At 39.7% G+C, this 21,850-nt stretch overlaps 2 protein-coding genes and 1 non-coding gene across 4 annotated transcripts in view; 1 reads left to right on the top strand and 2 right to left on the bottom strand.

The window, feature by feature from the left end:
* Positions 1-73: 73 nt before the first annotated feature.
* On the bottom strand, positions 74-10,183 carry ice1 (KIAA0947-like (H. sapiens)). 2 transcript variants are annotated; one of them, XM_042424833.1, is made up of 20 exons: positions 9,765-10,183; positions 9,524-9,582; positions 8,597-8,708; positions 8,390-8,466; positions 8,261-8,298; positions 8,059-8,141; positions 7,872-7,948; positions 7,638-7,675; positions 7,425-7,507; positions 7,182-7,218; positions 7,026-7,082; positions 6,816-6,899; positions 6,347-6,717; positions 3,578-6,160; positions 2,560-2,728; positions 2,207-2,367; positions 1,645-1,835; positions 1,417-1,517; positions 1,206-1,304; positions 74-847 (listed from the first exon to the last, which is right to left on the bottom strand). In XM_042424833.1, the coding sequence occupies exons 1-20, from the start codon at positions 9,852-9,854 to the stop codon at positions 666-668; spliced, it is 4,692 nt and encodes a 1,563-aa protein (XP_042280767.1). In that variant the 5' UTR covers positions 9,855-10,183; the 3' UTR covers positions 74-665. The 2 variants fall into 2 exon arrangements, with proteins under 2 accessions (XP_042280767.1, XP_042280768.1); XM_042424834.1 differs by lacking the exons at positions 9,524-9,582; positions 9,765-10,183 and adding an exon at positions 9,382-9,484.
* Positions 10,184-10,539: 356 nt separating this feature from the next.
* On the top strand, positions 10,540-10,611 carry trnae-cuc. Its single transcript has one exon. It is a non-coding gene; the product is annotated as a tRNA-Glu (tRNA).
* A 2,968-nt stretch (positions 10,612-13,579) lies between these two features.
* LOC121906334 (A disintegrin and metalloproteinase with thrombospondin motifs 16) overlaps positions 13,580-21,850 on the bottom strand; it is a 59,935-nt gene continuing 51,664 nt past the window's right edge. Inside the window, exons 20-25 of the mRNA XM_042425146.1 lie at positions 18,559-18,763; positions 17,120-17,314; positions 16,915-16,971; positions 16,569-16,784; positions 16,196-16,343; positions 13,580-15,990 (exon numbers count right to left, since the gene is read on the bottom strand). Coding sequence (XP_042281080.1) covers positions 15,875-15,990; positions 16,196-16,343; positions 16,569-16,784; positions 16,915-16,971; positions 17,120-17,314; positions 18,559-18,763 — 937 coding nt within the window. The 3' untranslated portion in view covers positions 13,580-15,874. The remainder of the gene's footprint in view (positions 15,991-16,195; positions 16,344-16,568; positions 16,785-16,914; positions 16,972-17,119; positions 17,315-18,558; positions 18,764-21,850) is intronic.

Below are 21,850 nucleotides of genomic sequence, written 5' to 3'. Positions count from 1 at the left end.
ACTGGCAATTTCATGGCTATATAATATATTGCATTGAGGCAGATGAGGAGAGACTGCACCAAAACAGCCATGATTTGGTTCAATATGTATAATTTTTAATTTGAAAAATTAAATAACCTCTGAAACTCAAACTGTACAAACATTTACTGTGGCATTCTTATTTTGCAAACACGGACAACTCATATTTACAAAAAGTGAATAAGGTAACATTTACAGCAGCACCACAGCTAAACCAGAACACACATGTACATGTTTTACAATATTTTAGAGCATTACCTGAGTACAGCATAATGGCAGTGGGTCAGGATATTTATTACAGGGTGTGGACAGTTAAAAGTTTTAGGAGACCAAATTCTCATGCCTTAAAGAATAAAAACTGAGGAAACATTTGATACAAATTAGAATGAACATACATGACATTTACATGTTCAATATAGAGTAGAAGTGCACATGAAAAACAAAAAGGCAACAGTTTAAGGAGTCTGAAACTGTCTTTGACCCATCAGTGTTCTCAAATTATGGCCAAATGGTAAACAGCTTGTATATAATATGAATTTTTAGGTAGATTTACATTTACATTTACAGTGACATTCATTTAGTCTTTAAAACAGCTACAGACCGGAATCTTGACGTCCATATGTATGTGTACGGCATGTGCGTCTCTCTCAGCTCTTGACCTGTCTGCAGACAGAAGCTAACTGGTTAATGCAGCTGGTGACAGCAGATGGGACGCTCTGAGACGTTTCTTCTCTCCACCCTGCAAGTGCGTTCAGTGCTTGTTTGGGGTTGCAGGGAGACAGTTCATAGATGCAGTACACAGCTGCTAACTGGACCTCCCATGGCACTCCTGGAGAGAAAAGACATGGTAAGATTAGAATTCTTAGTCATAAAGAACATCCACTTGCTGGCTGGCATTGTTTCTTTCAATACACTAGGATAATCATCATTCAGTGCATCTGGCACAATGAGGGCAACACGGAAATTAACATGCCAACAAAGAAGTATTGGAATATGTTTTTTACAGAGAAGCAAGCACTTGTGCGCCCACATATGAAAAAGATAAATATCAGATTTGTGCTTTGAAACAAACTAACAGGCATGTGTGGGGGAAATTGGCAGCGCTTTAAGCACACAATAGAGGCTGTGTATCAGTTACAGCGAAACAGAATCTTTGCGTATTCACTGTGGTTTCTCATGTTTCATACCTTCACTCTGTCCGTGTCTACCGAATGTGTTGATGACGTTGGCAACAGTTACCACAGAGGAAAAACACCTCTCTTTGATTCCCAGTTGACCAAGACGTCCTATTTGAAAACAGGAAAGACAATGACATGCTCAACTGTCCTCTGGTGATTATTTAATTTCATATTAGTCAAGTTATGGTTGACACCCAAGTAAATAAACAAAACAACTGACCTATGAGCCGGAGGACGGTGGCGACAGTCACATCAGAGACGGGGGCTTGTTGGTCTCTTGACTGCGTCACCCATGTGTTCATTAATGGCCACAACTCTTTGCTGTCAGGGCAAAAAATTAGCACAGGTTCACAGGATGCTTGCTTTAAAAATAGCATTAAAAAAAAAACGGGTTACAAAATTTTGAGTCATTAAGAACTTATGGCTGAGGTCAGAAAACATAACATACCCTAGCAAATTTTCATAGGTCCACTTCCATGTCTTTTGTGTACAGAGGAGGTGCAGTGTGAAGACATGTTCCCAAGCTTCAGTCCCAAGGTCATCCCCATACCGACTGTGTTTTGTGAAAGACAGCCCCGACCCTGACCGGATCTTAGACATTGTTCTGGAGATCAGCTGGTCGATGTCACAGGGAGGGTTCTGCCAAGATACAGGGAGATTACATTTTAGAGGGTGCACTCTAGTTAGTCTGATGACACAACAGGAAAGACAGACAAGAAGAGATTATATGATAATGAACTGACTCTAAACTAAGGTCACACAGGTTAGATATTGCTCAGTAAAAAAAAAACCCTTGTAAGTATCTAAAATTCCACAGAAATCAATAAAACGCCCAGGTTTTCACAACAATGTGTAACTGCACAGCTTAAATGTGGAAATATAGTTATACAATGTATAAACAAAGACATTTTATGGTAAGATCGGAAAACAGATGTTCCAACAAGTTTGATATCAGTAAAATAATATAAACATGACAAAGGCAGAAGCTCTAACTCTAAAAAATACTTCACCTTCTCCCAACCGAGGAACGCTGAAAGGCAGCTGAAGAGATCTTCCTGAGCTTTCTGTTTGGTAGCAGCATGTACTGCCTGGCACAGAGAACTTCTGCTGGAGAGCACAGTGGGCCATGTTGTCACCATAAACAAAATCAGTTTAGCACAATCTGGGAAATCTGTGGCGGGAATAGGGACACAATAGAAAAGAAAAAGCATTAATCAAACTGATGAAAAAAACTAATACGTTGTGCTTCTAGGTGCACTAAACACAGTCCACACATTTAAGAGAAAGGGCTTAATTAGCCACAATAAATTAAAACAGGGTGTGTGAGGGCTTTAAGAAATACAGTATGATGTTCATTGCTAACCTTCTGCAAGAATGCTGTAAGCCAGGACATGAGCCTTCTCCCAGTCTTTGTTCTGTCGACAGATCCCTGTGTAGACTCTACAGAGGGCCTGCATGTAGTTTTGGCTGAGGTCTCTTTTCTCTGCTTTTAGCTTGTTCAGGATGGCCAAAGTCATATCATCTGCCTTGATCTGGAGAGAAAAGACAGAAAACATGCACAGAATTTCAGTTCACATGGACACAGCCTTTTGAAAACAAAACACGAGCCAAGTGCAGTGATTTGTTTACATATATTCTTTTTTTGTCATGAGGCCACGCATGAAACACTTGCTTGCTATATTTGAACCACTGAGGTTACATTCACATCTGTACTTCCTCCTGAACCTACTTCCTGTGCTGACCTCTGTTAACACAGAGGGGTATTGCGTTCACTTTTGCAACAACCAAAGTACTAATGGAAATGCGCAAAGTCTGTCAATGAGAATACATTTTTTTAACTAGTAAAGTGTTGTTGCAATACAGCGTAAGCCTGATGAATGTTATTTTCCTAATAGATCTTGTTTCTCCTTGAGATCTAGAGATAATGCATCTAGGAAACACATGGCATGAACATTTTCCAGAAATTTTGATTGCAGGTGAATATTAAAATGATCCTTACTATTATAATTAAATAAGAATAAATGGAAATCAGTAGCAAAGGAGTTTTGTTTAAGCTAGCAACCAATGTCTTACAGTTCCATTCCTCTTAATAATGGGATATGTTCATGACAAACATGTATAGAGCTTAAGATATTTCACTCCTTCAGTTTGATTCACTTATGCAGATGTAAATAATGTCACGAGAAATCGGGTGTATATAAAAATCTGTAGTACTGATTGCACAGGATAAGAATCCAATTGTTTTGTAGTTTTATACAGTAGGTACAAGAAGATGCTGAGTGTTACTATTATGAGCAGTTACTCATACTGAAAAAAAAACATTACACAGTGTTCTAATAAAGTCAGATGGTGAATTAAATACAATAAACCAGCATACTAACCACGCTGCTTTGACAAATCTCAGAGATGACCTCCTTCTCCTCATCTCTTAAGACAGGCTTTTTGGGCAGGTTCCCGACATACAGGTGGCTCTGGATTACAGGCAACAGATCAAAGACCTGGTTTTCAATTTTCTTTAAAAAGCCGACTATTAGATTTTGCTCTGTGGGTTCTCCACCTTCCATGGATGGACAAGTTGTCTCATTTTTGAGCAGTCCGAGCCTCAAAGTCTGGGGTGAGGCGGTCTCATCTCCGCTGTTTGAAGAGGAGGAAGGCACCTGCTTGCGACTGACAACAGGAGAGCAGTTATCCAGCCTGAGACATTTGCTGTTTTTCAGTTGAGGCAAATTGATGGCATGTCTTTTTTCTCCTCTCGTCTCAGTCTTGGTGAAGGCCGTTGAAGCGGAATTGATAGTTTTAAAACCGGACATCTGGCTGTCGGTTGCTGTAGTTAATGTCCCGCTCTCTGAAGAACAAATGCTGAGACTGACGTTTCCTCTGAGAATGCTCAGAGTTCGGGCGCGGGCAGAAAGCTCTGGGTACATGGTGTCAAGTATCCTCATGGAGTTTTCCTGAGACGGACTGGAGGCAGAGGAAGGGGAGGAATTTATTGCTGTCAGAGGCAGGCGACCTGGGACCGGCACGGCGTGTTTCGGGGTGGCAGAGCCGAACTGAAGGGGTGATGAGGGGACTCCGCTTGGAGGGAGTGGACTGTTGAGGGTTGAGGAACTCACTTGATGACTGTTGGGTGTTGAGTGGGTCTGGACAGGAGTGGTAGGAGAAGCCAATCTGTCCATGGGAGAGGGAAATAAAAGCTTCCCAATAGCCTGCCTTGGATTGATCGTTTTGCCCTGCTTTGGAGGTGTGCTCAGAGGGGTTAGGAGAGGAGGGAGTGGAGGGCCCATTTCAGATCGAAGTTGGCCTATGGAATCTGATGGTTTAGCTGTTTCTGCAGATGCCACTGGGCCAGCTGGGGAGACTCCTTCTTTGATCATATGGCTTTGTTTTTCAAGCCCTTCCGTAAATGACTCCAAACATTTATCTTGTCCATTTGTGGTAGCAGCGCTCTGTTTTAATGAGGTGGTATGACTAACAGTTTGTCCAACAGAAGATTTGTTCACTGTCTTGTCACTTGTATCTATTTTGTCCTGAGGCAACTCTTTGACAATAGCCTTTTCTACAACACTATCTTCTTCTAAAGTGTGAACAGGCTGTGGAGTTTTTTGGTTTGTTGAAAGGTGTTCACCGTTTATGTCAACTTTTTCTGGGTTTGGGTGAGTTTCCAAAGCCTGCAGGTTGACAGTGGGTAACAAACATGATGGACTCAACTGCCTGCATAGAGAATGTACGTTTTCTTCCAAAGATTCACAGTTAACAGTCTTTGTGTCAGAAGGAGAAGGCCCATGATCAGCTATTATTTCACTGCTCAATGTCTCTGTGTGAACATCCTTTATTAAAGATGTCTCATCATTTACATGACCAGAATCCTGGTCAGCATGGGCCTCATGCACATCATCCTTCCTCAACACTGGAGATTTATGAGGTGATGGAGGTCTGATGCCACCATTTGAATCTGAGGGAGAAGCGGTTACATTGACTGCATCGGTTCTTTGTGCTTCATTCTCATTTTCCTCCCTGACAGCATTTATGGATGCATCATTTTCATTTCTCTCTTCAAGTTTCTTATTGGAGATACTACTGATATTGTCACTGCTTGACAAACAGGCAGATATTTCCGAGTCCTCAACAAGAGACCCTTCCTTCTCCTGGGGCCTCAAGTCTGCGGCATCATGACTTCCCAGTTCTAAACCACTTGAGTCCTGGTTAGTTTTTCCTTGTTCTGAGCCATTTTCATTATTTGTAACCTCGCTGTCCTGCACAGAGCCAGTGAGTTTTGAGGAAGTAACTGGCTGCACATCTAATGCATCTTCAGCGACTTCAGTGTTATGACTTGTTCTGGGTGATTCTCCTCCATCAGGGGTGATTATTTTGGCACCAGTGACATCACCAGAGGTTGTGTCTACATCTGTTGTTGCAATACTTGCCGACTGATCTTTGCTCGCCTCTCCCTGAGCGTGTTCCAGCAATACTTTTTCTGAATCTTCATTGGTGCTACTACTGGGATGCACACTGCAGCTTGGCTCCCGCGCTCCAGCACTTAATGAGGCAACCTCAACCAAAATTGCTATGTCTGATGTGGAAGAAGAAGATGATGATGATGTGGATACTAATTGCACAGTTGCTGGCTCCTTCTCAGTCTGCATGTCTTTTTGAAGATGCATTTCTTCACCATCTGTACAGTGTACTTTGTCCTTCATTAAGTTGTTATCAGCATCAGTAATGACACTCAACTCATTTTTTCTCAAGTCTTTGGAGTCATTTTCATTGGAACTCTGTTCCATTCCCTGTGTTGTGACCACTGGCGATACATTTTCCTTTGCTGGCAATGAGGAAGATTTTAGGCAATGGCTTGATGTTGTGATGAGTAAGGACTCCTCTTGTTGGGGAGGAAGAGAGTCAGCAGAAGGTTTGGAAGGGGTTTCCTTTTCCCTATCCTCTGTCTCCATAGACTCCATCCCTGGGTCCTGAAAGAAATGACAAAACAAGCATGTCATTTGTGAAAACTCCTGACTACCATGGCATGACAATAACCAGGTGAGCAAAACCTGTGCTTTACTAAAATTACTAAAAAAGGCCAACTCTGTAACAGTGACTTGAGCAAATAGTTGACACTAATACACATTCAATTTTCATCATATTTGAATTCTTACCAAATCTGGTAGTGGTGATATGCATGGAAGAATTGGCTTGAACAATTTCATTATCTCCTCAAGAGGTATGTCGGGGCTGTCCATGCCGGTAGATGACTCCTCAGTTTTGTGTTGCTTGGATAATCGCTTGCCCTTTGTAGGAGTGTCTGTTTGCTTCTTGCTACTTGTTAAATGTGGAGATGCTTGTTGCTTGATGGTTTTCTGCGCACGAGGAGAGGATTTTAACTGTGTATAAGTGGCTTTAGTCTGTATCTGGCAATTTTGGGATTCACTCCTCCTGTGAGATGCAGACTGAGGTGAGTTAGTCAGATGAGAGAGTCTGTTTCGTGGAGAGGACATAACTTCCTTGGAATTGGAGCTGGAATTGGACTCTGGAATGGTGAAAGAAATACAAACAAAATTTAAAAATCTGAAGTAAAAGATTTCATTAAAAGGTGCAACTGAGCTGACTGGCTTCATGATGCCTCACCAGGTATGTGCAAAAGGTTTGCTAACTGCTGCTGTTGAGGTTCCACACATGCCCACAAATTCTCCAGCAGATTCCGGAATTTTTCTGAAAAAGACGCACAAACACATACGATGTAAAAATAAAACTTACAAGAATCTGCTATAATAGTTAATGCATGTGATAAGCTCATCAAATTAATTTGATGCATAACAAGTGAAACCAACTGCATACCTTTGTCAACTTTAGGCTCTTCAGGTGCTCTTGCTTGAGTCGATGTGCTCCGATGTTCTGCGTGGAGACGATTCAGATTTTGTTTGCACCTTTTCATTCTAGTCTAACATTCATTGTAACACTGTACTTGTAAATTCCACTTTATATTTTTCTTACCTTTATTCCTTTCTCTCTCCAGTTTCATCAGCCTTACCTGCAGTTGAAAATAAAACTTAAATCTGTTCTGAAGACAACAATTTCATTTCTGATCTAACATTTCACTTCACTGGGTGAAAGGGATTTTTCCTCACATGGTTAGGTGTTCATAAAAACTGCCAAACAAGCTTATTCTGAATCAGTTCAATAGTAGATAAAAAAACATTTCCTCCAATTCGCCCTTCATAAATGTCAGTACTGTACCTGCAGGTCATCAATGTTTCTCTCCAGCAGGGTCTTCTCTTTGGTCAGTTGGGATATTTGATGATTCTGTTTGGAGACTGATTCTGAAATAAGAAAAAATAAAGTGATTTGTGTCGCTGAACCAATGAACAACGGTTTTCATATAAACACAAATTCATCCAAACATACTTTTTTTTTTTTAATACTGTGTAAAATCCAGTTTTAAATACAAACCTTCAAGCTGTCTCACTTTATTTGCAAGGTTGTCCTTTCTGTTGATGAGAAAAAGACATAGAGCCATTTAACATACTTTGTTTAAAATGCCCCCCCCCCCCCCCCCCCCCCATACAGACCATGACTTAGTTAAATAAAAAACTAAATAAATAAATTCTAAGAGAGGGAAAGACAATCATTAATATATAATTTAAACATCATTATCACATCTCTAATACAAGTAAAAGTTCTTACATGCTTGTTGTCTTGGCATTCTCCTCTATCAATTTTTCAACTTGATTTGTTTGTGCCTCAGATTTCCTCAAGGAAGTCTGACGAGGGAAATGTACATTTTAGCAGATGTACATGAAGTTTCTGAGAGCATCAGTAACAGCCTAAATGACTCAAGTGTATTAGAGGACCTTTTTTTTTTTTTGCTTACCTGTGTTTTTAGCAAATCATTTTCTACTACGGCCTTTTCCCTCTTCAGCTGTGCACTTTCAAGTGACTGTGTTTCCATCAGTTCTAAAAGTGTGAACGACAGTTTAGCAAAAAAATCAGAAGTGCATTTAATACATTTTTAAACTAAATATTAATTACAAATAATGCAACTTTGAAAGTTACAGCATGTGACTGCAATGTACCTTTTACATCCTTTAGCTGGTCCTCAAGCTTCTTTTTCCTAAGGGATAAGAAACATAATAGTTGACATTTTACCATAACAATATTATCATTACATGTGTGACATAATTATTATTGGAATGATCATTTACTCTGCCATTGTCTTGCAGTTCTCCTGCTTCATTTTTTCCATCTCTACAGACATCTGTCCATAGTCCTTAAGTGCACTCTATAAAAAAGTAAATAAAAAACAAAGTCTAAATGTCAGCACGAAACTTATACAAATATTAAGGGACAGATACATTATTACCACCAGGAGGAATATCCTCTGAATAGGATTCTACAGAGAGAGGGTATACCTTCTTTTCTTCAAGTTTGGCTTGCAAAGATTCATAATCCGCTGTCTTTTTCTCCAGAGTAACCAAATGGATCTGCAGCTCTTCCAGCTGTTGCTGAAGCCTGATTGTGTCACTGCATGAGACATGTCAACAGCACATACATATGTTAAACCAGTGGCATGCAACACTACAAGATGCATCAGAATGTATTCTGTATGCTCTGATTCCTTATGTTTTCATAAAGCAACTGTGTCCTGACAGACATCTGTGCACTAATATTGTTGGTGATACTTAAATACAATATCACTAGACTATGTTTCAGCATAATAGTATTTATTTAAACTCATGCTCAGAGCACTTATGAAGGTATCTACAGGGAAAAACAATTAACTGAGACCTTTAACGAATATTAGTAATATATTTTCACTCTTCTTTCAAAAGATAAAGTCAATATGCTGTGTTAAAATATTTTTAGGAATATTTCCTCACATACAAACAGCATGATCAGAGTGTGTTTACTTACTTAGTGATGCCATTATGAAAATGTACGTAGAAAATATGAACTATCTTACTCATATCTTTAAGGCTTTTGAACCAATCAAGGAAAACAATAACCAACCACTACGGACACACTTTTAGATTGCAGCAACGTTAGCTACCTACGGCTAATTATCATACAATAGCCTTGATATCATTGCGTGACCATATTCAGTAAAGAATTAAAATCAGATGGTAAAAGAGTTCTAACTCGTGTTTATCCAGTTGAGTCACTTGATTATTATTGCTGACTAAATAACTACCGATACCTGCTCCGAGCTGCGCAGAAATCTTAGTGCAAATCAAAAATACTGTGTTTGTTTTCAATAGACAAACTAATGCTAGTGTCCAACTGAAGTTTCTCTATGTTGAAACGTGTCACCGTGGCAACCAACATCAGTTAATACTCACTCTGAAACCGTTATCTTCTGTTTCAGAGCCAGAAATGACGACACATATTCGGTCAGGCTCTGTAATCGGAGGGGGCGAAAAGAAACAAAACAAAAACAAATCAGGTACATTCATAACCACGAACACGTTCATTTAGCCGCTAAGACAAAAAAACAAACAGGAAGCGTGTCACAAACACACAGACTTTACGTTCACTGTACAAACACGAAACTTTTAAATGGACATAATCAGGTGATCAGACCTGGTGCAAAACACAGCAGTTCTGACAGTTTCCAACCGTGGCGTCCGCGCCAACTGCGACCGTTTTGGACTGGTTGTCTCCTGGCATCATGGTAAGACAAATTCCACTGAAACTCTTAGAGCCGTTATGCTAAACTACTTAAAATGACGACCATGTCTCGGTGACAGAAATTCCACACAGGTTCAAAACAACTTCACATTTTCGCGTCTCCCACGTTGACCAAGGACCCAAAGTCAAGACCCAAGAAGGAGGAGCTTCGTGAAATGCCGGTTAAACGGAATATTCACATTTCGCGTTACGTCGTTAGCAGATTCAAATTCTGGCACACATTTATTTGAGTATGAGTAAGGCCGGTGTACAGGGACATATTACACTTTCTGTCGACCGAATTACGATGTTTGCGGTCATTTGGATTTTTGTTCAGGCAGTTCATTATGACATACGGGGGGCGTAACTGACACAAATGAGCTAACGTTACAGCAGCATGATGCATGCATGGTACCGGCCAGTAGAGGCAGTATAGACTGAATATCCTATGTAAATTGACCTGTATAGTTTACCGAGAGCCAAATGTCGGTCTTTTGTGGTTTTCTGTGCTGTGTTTCCCAAATGTTACAGTCCCGAACGAGTCGGCAGACCCCAGTGAGTTAGATACATCTCACTAAGTGTATAATTAGTGAGCTAACGTTGTACATTCCTCAACAATGTAGAAGTACTCATTAGTTCTGCGTGTAGTTGTCTATATAGTAGTAGGATTTTTCGACATGAAACAGTCTCCCTGGTGGTCTAGTGGTTAGGATTCGGCGCTCTCACCGCCGCGGCCCGGGTTCGATTCCCGGTCAGGGAACTAGCCTTTTCTTGAGGCGTAATAGAGACTCCACTGCCATAGAACAAAATGATCTGAATCCTGAAACTACAGTCGTTACAGTAGTATAGTGGTCGAAGTTAAGTGGCGCAGTTTAACATTTCCAAATGCTAAATGTCGGAATACATAAAGGAAGCGATATCCCAACAACCTTAACTGTTCCACATCTCCAAATGACACAGTTTTGTTTGACCCGAACTTGTTTGAATTGGAATCAAGTGGTTTACGTTTATTTTTGTGCTGCAGTGTGCTTTGGATTTCTATATATGGTCAGCAGAGGGTGCTGTTGCACAGATAACGTTTCTGCCACACTGTCTCTCTCTATCTCTCTTGGTCTCTCTCAATCTATCAATCAATCTATCTGTCTCTCTCTGTCTTGCACACATACACACACACACACACACACACACACACACACACACACACACACACACACACACACACAAACATATCCTGTATAACTATTCTACTGGAGTACCAGAATGATTGGCTGAAATTCCGTCTTTCCAATGGGTTCACCATTAGACATGCAAATATTTGGATGGTCCAGTTACAAAAGAGTCCAAAGAGTCCCAGTTTAAACTGTAAAACAGACATGAAGTTTAAGTGCATTTGTATGCCCTCTCAGCAGGAGATAACCATGCAGACCCTCATTATTATGGTCCTGTTTGAGTTGGTCTTTGCCCTCAGTCCAACTGTGTCGCTGTGCTAAACTGATTTGGCTCACAATGTTACTCAATGTAACCTAAGATGAGGCAAAGAATTGTAACTGATTGCTCATAAGTGCAATTTAAAACCCACTGGATAAGTTCAAGAATTTATTTTACATTCCTTTTCAAACTGACCCTTTGTACACCATTTTCTACCAAAATTTTAAAAAAGCTTTTGAAGTAAATGGAGATGCACTTTGGAGACGGGTGTCCCAGTTTGTTGTGCTCCACAATGGTCCTTATTGCTGTGGCAGCAGGTTGTCTCCAGCCTGGTAATTCCAATAGCTGAGAGGAAGCAACTAAATGTGATGGGATTGCTGTAGGTGCATCCTGATGGAAAGATAATAACCCTGTAACTTCAGATGAACCTTCTGAGTGTAGCCTCCAGGCTAAAGAGCCAACTCTCTCCACACAGATGCAGTCAGAGATAGCATAGTTTCTTTAAAGTGGAAAGGGGGTGTTGTGCATGCTTTCTCTCTTCCTGTCTGTCTCTGACAGATAATCTCCTGTTACTTTACATGGGTTAGGTAACACTTTAGATGTTGCCAGATTTGTTTCAATCAACTCTTTCTATCTACAGGAAGCCTTTGTCTGATCGCTATCTTTTTATAAACAAAAAAAGCTTTATCCTTGCAATCCCCTTCCTCTTGTGTGGTTGGATTTTCTCCTCTTCTTTTCTTTGTTAAACTGCAGCAGCAAATTATTGAATGTTAAACTGTCAAATGAAAGTCAAAGAAAAAGTCACAAATGAAAGCAATGAAATATTATTGGACCTGCCTAATTATTGACATAAGACATTGATCTTTGAACAGTAACACTAAAACTTTTCACTTCTCCTTTCCTCTCTTCTGCAGAAGATTGAGTTTTGAGTTGACTGGGATGCAAAGTGGCTGATGATGGTACATTCCAGAAACTTGGGTGGGTTAGAGTAATCTGACTCTGTGTGTGTGCCGTTGTTATTGCTTTTGTCAGCAGACTGGCATTGATTAATAAAACAGATTTGTGTCACTGAATGTCTTAAGACACAAAACATGCCCTACCCTGGCCTACATTTATTGAGTGAAATAGTTTCTGCACACGCTGACACAAAGACAGTCAAACACACACACACACACACACAGAGTAATACAGTGCCCACAGCTGGCCAACTGTATATCAACTACAGAGACATGGTTGACAAGGAGGAAAACCCCTTTTTTTCTACCACCTCTCCCTCTGGCTCACTCCCTCCTTTTCTCACAGCATTTTTGTATGACAGCACCAAATACATAGATGCCCTCACTCCTCCCTTTTCCTCTTTACTCTGTTTCTCTCTCTTCTCAGACCCTGCTTCTCTCTTCCCTCACACTCCCTCCAAAGGCTCTAGCGCTGTGCCCCAGGGATTATGACAATGGTGATCTTGTTTTGGGCATCTGTGTCTCCTTGACTTAGTGAGAAATGATTAAAGAGTAAAGCCCAGACACAATATGTCATAGGTGTTGAAATGGCTAATACCACATTGGCATTACTGTTAGCCAGGGTGCTGGCTTATATGCTGCACTCCTCTGTAGACTGAAGACTAGAGTCTAAGTATCAGGCTACAGGATGATTTCTTAAACACCAAATCATATTTCCTTTGAGTTTCACCAGGCTATACTATGACATGTAATTCTAATCTGTAGTGTGGTGCTGGTGCATTAAAGTACTTAAGTACTTTATTTTAAAGATTTATACTTTTAATTATTATAATATTCATTCTTATTACCTGGTATTTTTCAGTATTTATTCTTTACTTCTACATGTGTCAGAATGACAATAAAAACCTTGAAATCCATGAAATTAACCACACACATGGGTTTCAAAATACGTGTTGGACATGCTCAGTCTAAGAAACTAAACCTAATATTGGCTAGAAAAAAAGAGTGTTATCATAGCAAACAAGTTTACTTGTATACCTCAAATACCCCAGTAAATACTTACCTTAAGAACACTGATGCATGAGAGGTGGGGTCTGGTGCATGGCACTTGAAAGAGAAAGCAGTGTTAGGAGGATACATATATAAAGAATAGCCATAGCAAGAAACCATAAAGGAGGATGAACACCCCATCCTCTAAACTTAAAGCTGCACTATTTGATGTCTTTATATTCAAGTGAAAGGTCATGCTGGAAGTGACATACCCGTGCAGCTCTATGGAGCATTTTAGCATTCTCAGCTATGTTTTGGTTTTACTGGCCGCAACTGTACTATCTTGATTCAGTCTCACAGCTCTCATCAGCCTTGTTTTGAGTTGGACCAAGCAATTGTCTTCATCGAAATAGCTCTAAAAACCTACTGTATGCTACCTGACCATGGCAGACAGACAAAGTTAGCAACTAACTAGTGAATAAAGTGGAGCATTTAGCTGCTAAAGAGCCAGATATTTCCCTCAGTGGTTAGTGAAGACCAAAACAGCTAAAAGGAGCACCCAAGTGGCCAACAACTGCTTAACAATTGCTAAAGGTTCCTAAAAAAAGGCTGAAGAAAGGTAGCTAAGCCTGCACTAAGCCTAAACTACGCTCATTTTCTGAATTGTGGAGATAGAGGTAAAGGATAAAAGTTAGTAGTCACAAGAAAAACACAAATTATGGACAGATTACCAATTGTTTATTCCAAAGAAAGGGTTTATGGTAGGAAAATGTTATTGCAGGATGATTTTGTCTTAGTCCATGGGGAAATGAAGAGCCCTGCCTGGTGACATCTTAAAGCATGCAAAGGAACATAGAGGATGTTTGACATTGCAGTTGTCAAGTCTGAAAGGTACATAGTTCTGTATTAAAGATACAGTGTCTAATATGCAAAGGAACAGTCTAGTCCCTATTAAAGAGGGAGGTGAAAACATGTAACGATGATAGTGATGTTATAAATATGTTTGTTGAAGAAAAATCCTTTGTCAGGACAGGTGACAACACCGTGCCCAGTTGAAGACTTCAGCCAAAAAATGGATCAAGTTACCTTCCTGAACCCTTTTCTCTTTTGCAAGAATACATTCAAACTTTTAAAGTTTCACATCCAGCTAGTGATATCGAATTCACGCCGACTGACAGCTGAAAAAAATTAAATCCAGACTCCTGTTGCAGCTGAGTTGCTGACATGACACACATTTATTCTTGTTATTTCATTTACATTGTTAAAAAAAATCACCTTGATATTGCATTAGCCATCATCTGTCAGTGCTTTTAAACCATAACCAATATGTAATGTATTATTTCTGTGTCATAATCAATGCATGCAATTCATGACTACCTTGTGTATTACTGCAGGATGGTAACAACCTAAAAAGGTTGCATTGTTGCAAACTTGCATTGTTGTTGTAAGTAACAATGCGGATTTTAACAGGGCAACAGTGACAATTGAAACAACATGCTCATAAATTTTATTACTGTTTCCACTCTGCAGCTGTTGTAAAGGATCACCAATCATTGTTGACGTGGCTGAATTACACTTTTGACACCGCTGAATTTTTCTTCAAAAATAAAATAAATGTTTTGAATAAAAAAAGGTGCAGTTTGTCAGCATGAAATCTTATGAAACATGATACAAAATATAAGGGTAATGGGCTTAGGGTAGAGTAATAAAAGGACACATTTATACTGCTTATTAATACAGTCTTCCAGCAACGCTGTATTGTAAAGCCAATAAATAAAACAAACAATACTGTACATGGGTCACACAATTCATTTGTTCTTTCTTGAAACTTGAGGATTTCACATTGATTTGGTGACAAAAGACAACGTTGTAGCACCACTGAGTATGAAAGTCAGCTCACATAGCTTTGACCCATCTCATGATAGTTCTCTCAAGTAAGATACATGTAGTTTTTTTTTTTTTTTTAAATCTTTTACATGACAGCACAGAGCACAGAGCTTTCATTCAGCTATTGCGGAAGTTCACTTTGATTATTCCCAGCCTGTTTTCTTCAAGAATCAGAGTAAAATTATATTTCCTACTTGCTTCTTTGTAACATCCCTTTTGATTATCAAACCTCACATTTCCAATTGATCAAGAATTGCAGTGCAGACAAGGCTGTATCACATGTTGTTGCATGGCAGTTCTGGAAAACTTGTCAACCGTTGGCCCGCCATTGTTGGCCTGTGGTTGACTGGGAGCTGTTGGGTGTCTTTGGTACAGATCTGTTCAACTACATACCATATATAAACAAAGCTGGGATTTTTCAGGTTTTCAGTTTCTTCTGGACATGTCAGTCCAATTCACTTTAATCAAGATTCCCATTTTACGAGTTCCTCCTCATAATTCTCTCCTTTATTTGTACTGTCCTGATCACATTCCTGTGTAGTGCTGTCAGCATCAAGTTCTTGTATCCAGATGTCCTGCATCGCGGGGAGAGGAAAGGGCACTGCAACTCTCTTGCACTTCCATTGAAATGTCCTTTGTTTTTCAGTGCTCGCCACACACTTAAAGCAAAAACACCGTCTTGTCAAGCATGGACGTCAAATATAGTCTTTTGTTTATCTAACTACTTTTAGTCTGTGTCGCAGATGGAGTCACTTTGTATGATTATAGGTTTGAATTTGAACAGGACTGGCAGCACTGCTTGCCATAGAACTTGTGGTTGCAGACTCCATGCTGGGGCACCAGGTAACACCAGTTGAAGTAATCCCTACATGCCAGGTCTGTAGAAAAAATAAAAGGAATCAATCAGTTTTGTAAATAATAAAATATATGATCAATTTCAGCTACTGTTTAGATAAATGAAAACCTCTTGCAGAATTTTCAATCTTGACCATATATTTTGAGATAACTGTTCAGACTACAGATTACAAGAAGCTTAGAAGATTTAGTTTGTATACAAGCATTAAAATAGTACTGCATTATTACCTTTCTTCTCAGGTTGTGGGCAGAAGTTGGTGTTGCATGCCTGGGACATTGAGGGTTTTAGATGGAGAGCACAGCCGGAAAAGGGCTTCCCCTGGGCCAGACATTGGACTGTCCTGGCCTGCACTCCTCCTCCACATGTCACTGTGCACTGTGTAGGACAAAGAAACAAGGGCTTGAGGGATACTATAATTGGCACGCGCCAGGTTTAACACATTTAATGCATTCCTTTCCTTTCAATCACCAAGTTGATGAATTAACCAAAAAACAACAAAGAAAAGCAGAAACGTTGTGAAATGTTTTCCATTGTAGATCAGAAAATGTGCAGTGCTCCTTGTATGGTTCCCTATTGCGATCAAGCACTATCTTAATTTACCTGAGACCAAGGAGATGACTGCCATTCTGGTTGCGGCAGAGGTTGAGGGAGGGGTTGAGGTGGATGGGTGCGATGATGTGTGCTCCATCGGTGGACTGGTGGGGTAGTGCGGATGGGGCACTCAGCTACGATGCAGGGCCTCTGGAACTCCACTACAGGTTTGGGGACATGGTGGCACTTTTTGGCAGCAAGCTCTCTGTATTTTCCTGCAGAATCCTTTATTAGGAAAAATATAAAAATGTTAGCTACAAGATGCCACTACATAACATGACACACTCAAGAAACAGAGGGATCTGTCGCAATTAATGTTTAAAGTTACTAACTTGACAAATCATGTATAATATACCTTTTCTGCACACTTGATGAAACGAGCCTGATACCCACGACCACATGTTACTGAACACTGGGAGAATAAAGAAGGAAAGGAACAGCAGATAAATTAAGAGAGAACTTGTTGAAAGAAAATACATTTCACATACTGCATTACAACTTCTGTATTCATTTTGATGTCATATTTTTTACACCAGTCCTCACAACTGCTCTAGAATTACCTCTTGCCACGTGGAGACAAACCACTGGACTTTGCGTTGTTTCTGGCAGCGTTTGATGAAGCAGGATTCTTGACTGGCAGGTTTCGGCAGGCCTGAGCACAAACTGTCTGGCAGTGTGTGTGCCTGGGCACCCAGGTTGGTTCTCGTACACAGCACTGTCCTCTTCTTCAAGCCGTTGCCGCACTTACGAGAACACTGCCAAACAGAAACATGATAATGATGATATTTTATATCTTTTGATGTTTTAGGCTACACCTTCCTCTTTATTGTAGGTAGATCATCTGGTTAGTACAATATTATTTACAACAGATACTTCCAAAAATGTGAGGAGGAAACATGCTAACTCAAGAGGAAAGAAACTTCAGTACATAGATGAAATCTCAACTGAGATATGAATCCTCACCTTCCGTTATGGTTAAAGGAATACTGTATCCTGTGTTTTTCTGTTGTTTTTTTTGCCATAGGCCAAACAGAAGGGCACATTTGTGAACATTCTTGTAACAGCAGTGTCTAACATTTAGAGTTTCTTTGGAATTAGAGGTTTGTCCAGGCCTCCTTCTAAGGAACGTTCTATCATTATACAAGAGCACAGTATTATAAATGAATATTGGCTATATACGCCATTTTTTCATTCCAGTACATCCAAATCTTGAATTCATTTCAGATAGCTGCTCTACTTTCTTTCACTGAAAGTATTTATCAAAATTACTTCCATACAGTAGTTTTAAATTACTTAAGCATAGAAAGAAATATCACAGAACAAAGATCTTAAAAAGCCAACTATGCGTCAAGTGCACTGACAGCATTTCAGCATGGCTACCATATATTCACACTCCACACAGTGACTTATTGTGCTTTGCTTCCTTAATAACTCCTCTGAGGTATTCCGACAATTTCCTCAATATGCATACTGATCTTATGCACACATTTTATGGCACAGCCTTAATCAAAATCTTGAAAGTATTCCCCTCTATCCAAGAAAAAGGGGGCAGTAGGGTGAAGGAACTAGCTGAGTGACTCATTACATTGTGCCACAGAGTAGCAGAGAGGAAGTAAACTGGACACCGTTTGTGGCAGGTAGTTAGGGATATTTGGGGTAAAATGGAAGTTTAAAAAAGTTTAACAGTGAAACAAGTCACCACACTTAATGTATAAGGATTGGACAGAGAACAAAAGTAGTCTCAGTGGGCACATTCATAGTTAAAGCTATTGAGATCACGGTCATAAAATGTGGTGAAACCATCAAGGCAGAGGTTCATTTAACAGCACAGTATGTAGAGCTCTTTAGGCTGAATGGCCAGTATGCAGCTTTGAAGTGTTTTTCTTCTCTGATGTGGATAAAATGTTGCACTATAGTAGTAAGCCTTTACTCACTGAAATCAGTGAAAGCACACTGAAAACTCTTATTCTTATACCACATCACTTTCACACATGCTTACCTGTGACCATGGCCCAGTGGTCCACACTGGTGGACAGCTGTGTGTGTTACAGGTCTGCCTCCTGGCTGGGGTGGGCTGGGCACAGTGAGAGTCAGCCAGGGCGTCTACGTTGGTCTGACTGGTTCTCTGGACACACTGGACCTGCCGTGTCTGCTCCCCTCCTCCGCAGCTCCGGCTACACACCCCCCATTCCCCTACAGACCAGCTGGGACAACACACAACAGAGCCCGCTGAGTCAACAAACACAGCAACTCAATCACTTATTCAGACAGGCCTGCGGGAATTCACAAATGACAACATGATAACTGTACAATGATAGAGACCCCCTCGAAGCCTCTTCTCTTCTCCAGTGGCACTGCAGTAATCTCTGCAGCTTATTTTTTCACGTTTTATAGAATAAGTGATGGTAAAAGCCAGAACTTATGTCTAACGAATAGCTCTTCCTTGGTATTTCAAACATTAGGTTCCTATAAAAAAAATCCTTTTTCACAGAGGAGCAAATAATATTGTTAGTAATAGGTATAAAGTAATATGTATTCAGATGAAAATATTAATATCCACAACTTTTTCAACGCTATTACATTATAAAGCCCAGTTGTCATATACTGTATCACTGACATCTGACACACCGTGGTGTTGCCATAACGCCTAAGTCTATAGGGTGTCAGACATTTGTTCATGGCTGACTGGCTTCAGAGCAAATCAGAACAACTGAAACACCAGGCTTTTAAACTGTAACTTAAACCTCACTGCACAATTTTAAATCCCCTCCTCGCCTAAAGTTGGCCCTCATCCCCACTAAAACTAAACACCACCACATGCTGCTTTCATAATTACTTCCGTTTATAGCGTACACTCTTAACAAACATTTTGGCAATCACAAAAAATGTGGCTGTTCAAGATATGTGTCAAGTATCCTTAGTTTGAATGCATCTTAGACACACAATTTTAGTTTAGGACAGTACAGTTTATGTTATTTTTGGTGCAATTTTTTCAATGCTGCACCCAGCAGATCATACGTCTAAGTTGCCTAATCCTTGAGCTTCCTATTTCTTCTCTCTTCCTCAAAGTCTCGTTGCATCTATCCAAAGTGACCCCAAACTCAAGGTGCAGGCAGCTTACACACTCTTCTGCCAAAATTCACCCCAATCTACCCACCCAGCACACAGCACAGAGTTGTATATATTAACAGTCTAAACTTTATTTGTAGTAATTTGGTGCATCACTTGCTTGGAATGTTGTATAAGGAGGATGAGAAGTATAGCTCTAAAGGGCATTATACATGCACTATTGAATCTAAATAAACACAAGGGAGAAATTCCATCTGCTCTTATGGGTTGTCGGGAGGAAGATACACACTGTAGTATCATCAAAGGATGTTTTGAGGGAGGATGAAGGGAACGCAGAGAAGAAAATTTCTATTCGGCTGTTTATTTTGAACTTTTAACCGAGTGATCAACATATTCACATAACACAGTCAATCTGCTGACATATTTATTAGCCTTTGGCGCAGTGATAGGAGCTAAACCTTCATGGTGTCATTAAGTACATAAATAAATGCACGCAGAAGACCAACTAAAGTCACTGCAATTTTTAGAGTCACATCGTGTCTTTTAAGAGCTGAGACATATTTGGACACGTTACGCTTATGCATTATTGGCCTCAAGAGGAAATTCAATATATCTTGTATTTCTTAATTTGTATTTCTCTATAATTATTCCAGAACTTAAAACTGCACAGGGTTTCTATGATGTAATATACAGGCTTGTATTGGTTATCTGATATCTTAGATTTGCTATGTCAGAACATTTACCTACTTGCAACAGTATGACATCATATTGGCATACTTAATGACATCTTATTTTGGCTCCGTTACACCACTTAGTTACATTTTGCACAGTTTCTGCAGAGAAAAGTCAAATATAGTCATATAACCTAAATGTTTTTAATGTGGTAAAAGGTAAGGGACATATTGGAGCTTTAATTATAATACTGAAGGTATTAATTTTCACCTTAGTGACCCGACTGGCATGTTCATTGGCATAATATACTGATTAAAGCCATATCAAATTTTAGACCACCTTGTGATCTTTGCCTAGGCTGTTATCTTTAAGTGTTGCTGGAGGATGAGTAAGTAAAGCACCACACTCTTTGGACAGGAGCACAGGGGATCAGATATCATGTGGACAGAGTGTCATATAGCCTCTGTGGTCTAAATGACGCTGTCTCGATGCTCACCAGGGGCATTAAATAACCTCTTACCAGTGTTTATGGGTGTGCCACTGTGTGCAAATCTCCATGCTTGTGTGTTTGAACTTTCACGTTTATATGTCAGTGTGTGGGTGTTTCTCTGCTTATATCAGTGTATGCCCCCACTGTGAGGCAGAATGATATCATGCTCTAAATGTGAGCAGGGCATCAGAAACCTTTTTCCATGATGTAATCCCTCTTTGGTCCAACTCACTGGATGCACACACAGCAAAATGAAATAACTGCAGGGCCTCAGAATAGTATGACCCTTCAGAGATGGACTGATGACCACAGCCAGCTAGTCTGGTCTAGCGTGCATGTTTTGGTCGGTCCAGCACATGTTTTGTCTCAGCTGACAGTTTATGCCTGAAGAGGGCCCACAAACTGTAAGAAATTGATGCACTTTGAAAAACCAGATGCTCAGTGAAGAAAAAGAAACATATGCACACTGGGACAGCATGTTTCAGTTTGGTTTGACCAAAAAATGTGTCCACTATTTGACAAATGTCAAACTAAAACCAGTTCTAGTGGATTAAATAATGAAACAGAACTCCAGTATAGCAGGATACACAAATTAATGTTATCACCAGCAATCTGAACACTGCAATGCAAACAAACAATATTGCATGCATGTTATAAAAATTTAATAGGAAATCTGAGATCTGCTGTAAATAACTCCAATGTAAATGCATGGAAATGTAGCCTGGAGGCTTAAATTGCAGCCAACAGGAAAAATATGGAAGCCTATAGCAGACTATATTAAAATGGTAACGTAAACTTGAAAATGAAAATGTAATTCCACAATAGCATTATAATTTTCCACATATGTATGTGTTATGTGAGTAAAAAATACAATTAAAATGCAATAATCCAATTTGCATATTCATTTTAAAATGAAAATGTTTGACATTTAATTAACTTAGATAATGTAGTAATAACACTGACCGATAATGGCATAAGTGTGCAATTAATTGAGGTATTACATTAGTTATCATTATTATTGCATCATTTGTTAAAAATATGTTGTTACAAATAACTTAAT

The sequence above is a fragment of the Thunnus maccoyii genome, chromosome 10 (genome assembly GCF_910596095.1).
Source record: "Thunnus maccoyii chromosome 10, fThuMac1.1, whole genome shotgun sequence".
Taxonomy (NCBI): Eukaryota; Metazoa; Chordata; class Actinopteri; order Scombriformes; family Scombridae; genus Thunnus; species Thunnus maccoyii.
The sequence above is the reverse complement of the archived record's forward strand: the minus strand, read 5'-3'. Positions and strand labels throughout refer to the sequence as shown.

Bases quoted from the DNA above. Each gene is read 5' to 3' on its own strand.
- ice1 (XM_042424833.1), bottom strand. From the start codon at position 9,854: ATGATGCCAGGAGACAACCAGTCCAAAACGGTCGCAGTTGGCGCGGAC. The intron at 6,900-7,025 runs GTATGCAGTTGG...CGTCTTTTTCAG, and splicing joins AGAGCCTAAAGTTGACAAAG to AAAAATTCCGGAATCTGCTG. The intron at 6,718-6,815 runs GTGAGGCATCAT...TCACCATTCCAG, and splicing joins AAACCTTTTGCACATACCTG to AGTCCAATTCCAGCTCCAAT.